The following is a 7741-nucleotide window of genomic DNA, read 5'->3' as shown; positions in this document are numbered from 1 at the left end:
TTTATAAACTGAGCTATTGGAGGCCAGGCGCAGTGGCTCACCCTGTAATCTCAGCTCTTTGGGAGGCCGAGGCAGGCAGATCACAAGGTCAGGGGTTTGAGATCAGCCTGATCAACATAGTGAAACCCCGTCTCTATTTAAAAAATAAAAATTAAAAAAAAAAAAAAACAAAAAAACTGAGCTATTGGAAACTTCTAGGACACTCATGGAGAGCTAATGTGTTAAGCATTGCTAGACCTTTTGTTTTCAGAGTCAGTAGAACTTATTTCTTTAGAGCTATTTGCAACTGTTAACAAGTGAGTAAAATATACTGCTGTGAACAAAATTTGGAGCATATTTATTCCTCTCTACCTGATTTTTTCAGAATTTGGAAATTATTTGTGAGTATTCTCAATTTATGGCAGTATAGTTAATTGCATAAATGCAATAAGAATTTGTTTTCTTTTGTAACAGGACACAGTTGGAGAAATTGGTTATTTTACCAAGGCTTTGACTGGAATGGCATGCTTCCTTTAACGAATCAAAGTTGACTTATGGAGCCCATTAAAGCCCATTGGGGCATCTGACCTCATACCTTGTCCACACAGAGTCCCTGTGCAAGGTCCCTGACCTGCGGTAACTAAAGAATGTCACTTCTAAGAGGCTCATGAACCCCAAGTTATCTTGGGACCTCAAAAGGAGAGGAATTTACCCAACTCATATTTGAGTATTTGAGGGTACAAACCCATGGCTGGGCTTGACTTTTAAAATGTCTTATCTGAGATTCTTCATGAAACATAGTTCAAGCAAAGCCAATTTAAAAAGCCTAAGTGAAAAATAATTATTCTTGCCACACATTATGCAAATAATCAGGCCACATACAGTAAGACTAAAGTTTATTTTGTAAACAAATCAGTTCTATTAAGTTTTTTTTTTAATAAAAATAGGGACTGGAGAGAGAAAAATTATGCTTCAAAAGAAAAACTATAGTACACTGTTGTTAGCTGTTCTTGAGGTTTTTTTTGCAGTTTAGACTAAATTTTAAATTCTTTGTGGGTTAGAAGTCCCCAAACTAATGCTTTCAAATCTTTGCTTTTAAAATTGGGAATTGTACTCCTCATCCCAGGACTCATTATTTACCTTAGAAGGTAAAATTGAAAATAAATAAATAAATAAGGAAAAAAAGAAAAAGGGCCGGGCGTGGTGGCTCATGCCTGTAATCCAAGCATTTTGGAGGCCAAGACGAGCGGATCACCTGTGGTCAGGAGTTCAAGACCAGCCTGACCAACATGGTGAAACCCCGTCTTATATTAAAAAAAAAAAGAAAAAGGTAAAATTGGCTGTTCACTTGAACACTGTAGTAAAACTATAGGTGAGAGTACTAATGTTTCTGCCATGCAAGCTTTAGAAGCTCAACCAGGCCTGCATGAGTATGCTCTCAGACAATTGCAAAGCAGTTCCACTCTTCTCACCTTAGGGTTCACTCCCATTCCCACTACGTGCTCTGTCAGCAGGAAGAAGCCAGAGTGATCAATGGCCTTTTCCCATGTTCATACCCTACACCATAAGATTAAGGTGTTACATAACTCAAAGGGAGAGATTGAAACTGTCTTTGCAAAATTATGACAGACAGTGAAAGAAATCTAACTTGACTGACTCCATCTTGCTTCTAACCTCCAAGCTGTACTCATTCACTCCTGGGCATAGGCTGAACTAATCTTGGGAGAAACTTAGTTTATAGTTTAATGAAAGATGGTAACAACCCTTTCCCAAAGTAGACCTCCTTCCTGCCTGGGGACAAGATTGTCTTTGTAGGACTAACATTGGCCACAATATTAGAAATTATGGTTTAGGAGTCATGTAGCTGGAGGCTACAAGATTCTGACCCTCCCTAAACTGCTCATAAGTGTTTGAGATACTTTGCAGAGCCTGCACTTGATGAATCACCTGGCACCACCCAGATCAATGAACTAGCTCATCTGAAACTTGTGGCCCCCACCCAGGAACTGACAAGAAAACAGCTTCAACTCCCTGATTTCATCTCTGACCAATCAGCACTCCTGCCTCACTGGCTTCCCCCTACCCTTAAAAACTCTGCTCCCAGGTCAGGTAAGGTGGCTCACGCCTGTAATCCCAGCACTTTGGGAGGCCGATTCAGGTGGATCACCTGAGGTCAGGAGTTCGAGACCATCCTGGCCAACATGGTGAAACCCTCCGTCTCTACCGAAAATAGAAAAATCAGCCTAGTGTGGTGGCACATGCCTGTAATCCCCAGCTACTTGGGAGGCCAAGGCAGGAGAATTGCTCAAACGCTGGAGGCAGAGGTTGCAGCCAGCTGAGACTGCACCACTGCACTCCAGCCTGGGTGATATCCCAAAAATGCACAAACAAACAAAAAACTCTGCTCCCCCGGTGCTCAGGGAGATTGATTTGAGTAATAAAACTCTGGTCTCCTGCATAGTGGGCTCTGCGTGAACTGCTTTTTCTCTATTGCAATTCCCCTGTCTTGATGAATGGGCTCTGTCCAGGTAGCGAGCAAGGTGAACCCCTTGGGCAGTTACAGTTTCACCATGTTGGCCAGGCTGATCTTGAACTCCTGACTTCAGGTGATCCGCCTACCTCAGCCTCCCAAAGTGCTGGAATTACAGGCATGAGCCACCACACCTAGCCATGCATCACATTTTTATTTGTAAAAGTAAAAACCATGGAAACAACATCAGTATCTAGCAATAGGATGCTACATGAATTAGAATTATCATACATTTGAGTGATGCTAAAGTTTTATTCAATCATTAAAAATGATTGTGTAGGGCTGAGCATGGTGGCTCATGCCTATAATCCCAATGCTTTGGCAGGCTGAGGCAGGGGGATCGATTGAGCCTAGGAGTTCAAGGCCAGCCTGGGAAACCCCATCTCTACAGAAAATAAAACGGATGTGGTGACACGTGCCTGTAGTCACAGCTACTTGAAAGGCTGAGGTGGAAAGACCACTTGAGCCCACGAGGTCGAGGCTGCAGAGGAAGACCCTGCGGTCTCAAAAAAAAAAAAAAACAATGTGTAGGGCTGGGCTCTGTGGCTCATGCCTATAATCTCAACATTTTGGGAGGCCAACGTGGAAGGATGCCTTGAATCCAGGAGTTAGGGATCAGCCTGGACAACATCACAGGCTCTGTCTCCACAAAAAATAAAAAAAAATAGCCAGGCATGGTGGCATGTGCCTGTGATCCTGGCTACTCTGGAGGCTGAGGTGAAGGATCACTTGAGTGAGACTTTGTCTCTAAACAAAACTAAACTCTCTCTGTGTGTGTGTGTGTGTGTGTGTGTGTGCGTGCGCGCGTGCGCACGCGTGCACTTACAGTGCTAAACAACTTTAAGTGTGACACAACATTGCAAAATATTCCAGGCAGCAGAACAATTGTCAAGAGCCTGGGCTCTAGAAATTAATGCCTAGGTTTGAGTCCTGGCTCTTCACTCACTAGCTGTATACTCTTGGGCAAGTTGCTTACCTTCCCTGCACCTCAATGTCACCATTTATAGCATGGGGACTCATATCTAGTCCGTAGTGTTGCTGTAAAGATTAAATGAATTAATAAAAGTGGAGGGCAGTGTCTATCATCTAGTAAACAGCCAACAAATATTGGTCATTGTTACAGAAAATTGGAGGAGGGGTAAATCATATCTAGCTGAGAATGGATCAGGAAAGGCTTTATGGAGGAGGTGACATTGAAGAAAAGGTTTAATGCTAATGAAGAGTGATGGTCGGGCGGCGGGGGGCGGGGGGAAGGGGGAGGGTCAAAAGATAGGGAGTTAAAGATAGAGGAGGTGGAAAGGCATAAGTTGTGTGGGGTCATGAGTGGAGAGATGAGGGGCGGCATGTGGCAGTGGGAGCTATTGAAAACTAAACCTCCAAAGAGAGACAGAGGTCAAAACATGGAGGGCCTTGTATGCCAAATTTAAAACTGGAGTTAATCACTGACTATGAGAGTCATTAAAGAGAGAGTTGGGTTGGGCAAGGTGGCTCACATCTGTAATCCCAGCACTTTGGGACGCTGAGGTGGGTGGATCATGAGGTCAGGAGTTCGAGACCAGCCTGGCCAACATGATGAAACCCCATCTCTACTAAAGATACAAAAAATTATCTCTGCGTGGTGCTGGATGTCTGTAATCCCAGCTATTTGGGAGGTTGAGACAGGAGAATCGCTTGAAAACAGAAGGTGGACGTTGCAGTGAGTCAAGATCATGCCATTGCACTCCAGCCTGGGCAACAGGGCGACAATCCATCTCAAAAAAAAAAAAAGAAAAAAAGAAAAATAATAATGAAATAAAGAGTAATTCTCTTCTTTGTGGAAGAGAAAAAGAAAGCCCTCTTTGGCAGCATTGAAGACTGACAACTTTCCGGTTTTATCCTTGAGTGTTACCAACTTCAGAAACAACTCTCTGAGGACTAATATTTCGATTTAGGGAAAGGAAAGGGGGACAGAAAGGAAGAGATGGAAAAAGGGAGTGAATAACTGAAGGATGGTAAGTGAGAGGGGGAGATGAACAGTGAGCCCTATGGGAAGGCGGCAGCAAAGGCTCTCTTACCTAATTCCTCATTCCTGGGGTCACTTGGTGACTGAACTAATATATAACCTACCTTCTCCTCATTTAAGATTTGAAGTTTCTGTCTTTAGTTTAGGGCTTCATTTAAGTTCGAGACTGTCCTTTTGGCCTGTGAGCACACGTAGGGCATTAGGACCCAGCGATTGTTGTAGTGAGAGTGGTTGAATCTCGGTCTCTCAATTTTTCTCTCGAGCTCCCTCCTCTCCCTTTGTCATTCTAGCTGCCTGCTGCCTCCGCAGCGTCCCCCCAGCTCTCCCTGTGCTAACTGCCTGCGCCTTGGACAGAGCGGGTGCGCAAATCAGAAGGATTAGTTGGGACCTGCCTTGGCAACCCCATGGCATCCCCCAGAACCATAACTATTGTGGCCCTCTCAGTGGCCCTGGGACTCTTCTTTGTTTTCATGGGGACTATCAAGTTGACCCCCAGACTCAGCAAGGATGCCTACAGTGAGATGGTAAGTAAAGCAAACGGGTGATGAGGAGTGCATTCCCATGGGATTGCGAGGACCTCTCCCCTTTTTTCCTTCTCAGTCTCTGGTCCCATCCCCTTAGACCCTATCCCCACCTGGACCCTCCCTTCTCAACAACTTTGCAGCTCGGAAGGAGCAGCTGGACAAGAGCGATTTCGTTTGTGGGCTATGCTGCTCTGGAGCCACTGAATGCCAGTTGGGGGAGGGGTTGCCCAGCGAATACCCCCCACCCCAAGTAAACCAGAAGGCTGAGACCTGCTAGCACCTGTCACTGGCAGGAATCCTTCCCTCCTTGCAGCACGCACCCGAAGTCCAGGCAACCAGTCTACAAGTCTGATTCCCTCCCTGTGAGCTAAGAGTTTAGCAAGCGGAGAGTTTATTTATTTTAGAGCAGAACAAAGGGGAAAGAGGGAAAGAGCTGGGAAAAATGGGCTACTAAAAGAAGCAATTTCTAGGGGCCAAATGGTATTCCTCATCCCAGGCAGACAGCTGATAGTATTCCTCCAGCCACCTGGGTATGTATCTGGATCCTTGAAACAAAACATTCTTCGCCCAAATAAAGGTCACTAAGCTCTTGCTTCCCCTTCTCTCAAGGGAGAGCTAGGTGTTTTGTTTTATCTTTTTTGTGTGTAGGGTAATTACGAAATCCTCAAAGTCTGCTTTTTCTCTCTGGCAAAACAGTCCGTAATCCCCACCTTCCTTTCTGTGGATGTCCAGAACCAGGCCCTCTGCAGGTTTTCCCCTCTGCAGAGTTGGAATCACCGAAGGTGACTGGCCAAAACATCTCCTCTGCAACCTGGGGGCTGGGCTGCTTTCCCCAGTTGGGCGTGATGAGGACTTGCTCTTATGCTGTGGAGTACTAGGAGATGGCAGGGAATGTTTCCAGCACTTTCAGGTCTCTCCCCTCTCCCCCTGTCACTTTGCTTCTTCTTTTCCCCACCCCAGCTGAAGGGACCCTGCTTCTCATTGCCTTTGCTAGACCGTCAGTAATGGGAGGGAGCACATTAATGGGCTCTCAAGGTCAAGAGAGAAAGGAGCTTAGGGGAGGAACAGAAGGAGAGAGAGAAAAGAGGCATGCCCGGTAAGGGCTGAGGCAGGGAGGGACAGCCTCACACATTGCGAGAAATTCATAGCTCTCCTGAACCCACTGCAGCGCTTTCCAGGGCCCCTTAACGTGAGCTGCAAATGCATGGAGTCTGGCAAATTATATTAATAGATGCTCAGAAAATGTTTGCAGGCAGCTCTGGCTTCTGTCTCAGGGTTTAAGCTGGAGCTTTCTATTTCTTCCTCACCACAGGATCACCCTAGGGTGGGGGAGGGTGGCTAGGAGTCGAGGGCTTAGGTCTAGCCCCAGTGGCAAATCTTTACATGCTTCTCCTTCTCCCTTCCCCTCCTCCCTCCCAGCATGTTTGACCAGATGGAATTGAAATCAGGTCAAAATGAGTACCCGAGGCAGCCTGCACTGGGAGAAGAGGGGCGGGGTGGGGTAGCAGAAGCCACCAAATGGCTTGAAGAGGTTGGGAAAGAGGGACAGGGTGGAGGGGAAAGGCCACTAGATATCTGTCTTGGTGGTAGTAGTTTGGTGTTAGATTATGACTAAATGAATATGGTTTTGCTTTACTTTTCATATGTACATATATTTATATATTTGTGTGTGTGCACCATAGGTATTTGTAAGCTTTCCCTAGACTTAGAGACACACTACCTTTCTTCAGTATATTCCCTGCCCTCCAGACCCTAGTCAGCTGCTTCAGAGGCACCCCAAGCTGCACCCTAAGTACAGTGTTAGGCTCTGCAGGCAATCCGACTAAGATGGAGTCACCGGGAAGCTTCCTACCAGCTTGGCAGGAGCTCACGAGGACCAGCCACAAATGGGTTTACAGTATGTTTCTTCCTAGCAATGGAGCTGCCTAGTGCAGCCCAATGAAAAGCAGAAGAAACAAATATGAAGATTTCATATCACACATAGGAACGTATTTAAATAGATATAATGTAACACAGCAATATAGAACCATTGTGTGTGGGTGTGTATGCACACTTCTGCACTTCTGTGCTAGGGGCATCTAGAGGGAATGGAAAGATTGTATCTAACTGAGAAGTAGAAGTCACAGTAGTTTGAGGAGGGTTTTCAGACTGCCCTTTTTCAGGGTCCCCTCCTGCATCGAGCATCAGGCCATAGATTGGAGACTGCTCTCTGGCATAGAGCCTACTGCACAGTGCCTGGGCTTGGCCCAGTTTTATTCTCATTCCCATAGGAAATGGAGGGAAATTCAGTTCTAGTACAGAGAAGGTACTCAATATATATTTGTGGAGTGGATGGGTGAATGAATGAGTCATTGTAGCATTGCCTTGGCTTGTTACCACTCTTCAGATTTCTCTGGTTGGCTCTTGATTATGCAGTTCAGGAACAAGTCTTGCTTCTTAGAGGGGCTCTCTAAGAAGCCTCTCTCTAAGAGGGAGAGTCTCCCAGAACCCCTAGATCAGTTGTGATGATTATCTGGGATTTTCTGTTTTCCATTAAGGAGTGATTCCTCTGCATCGAGGAGGTTAGTCATGTATTGACTGCAGTGGCATTTCTTACAAGATCTCAAAGCGTTGTTGCTGCTATTGTTGTTTTAAGATTATTTGTTCTTTAGAACATCTCTGTGAGGTATATTTCGTGTATGAGTTATTTTTTTTTTTTTTTTTTTT

General features: G+C 45.4%; 1 protein-coding gene across 1 annotated transcript in view; it reads left to right on the top strand.

Annotated features, from left to right (window-relative positions):
* The first annotated feature begins 4758 nt into the window (after positions 1-4758).
* The window catches only part of TMEM35A (transmembrane protein 35A), an 18873-nt gene continuing 15890 nt past the window's right edge, over positions 4759-7741 (top strand). The window contains exon 1 of the mRNA XM_017505858.2: positions 4759-5035. Coding sequence (XP_017361347.1) covers positions 4916-5035 — 120 coding nt within the window. The 5' untranslated portion in view covers positions 4759-4915. The remainder of the gene's footprint in view (positions 5036-7741) is intronic.

This window comes from Cebus imitator, unplaced genomic scaffold, assembly GCF_001604975.1.
Source record: "Cebus imitator isolate Cc_AM_T3 unplaced genomic scaffold, Cebus_imitator-1.0 Scaffold343, whole genome shotgun sequence".
Taxonomy (NCBI): domain Eukaryota; kingdom Metazoa; phylum Chordata; class Mammalia; order Primates; family Cebidae; genus Cebus; species Cebus imitator.
The sequence above is the reverse complement of the archived record's forward strand: the minus strand, read 5'-3'. Positions and strand labels throughout refer to the sequence as shown.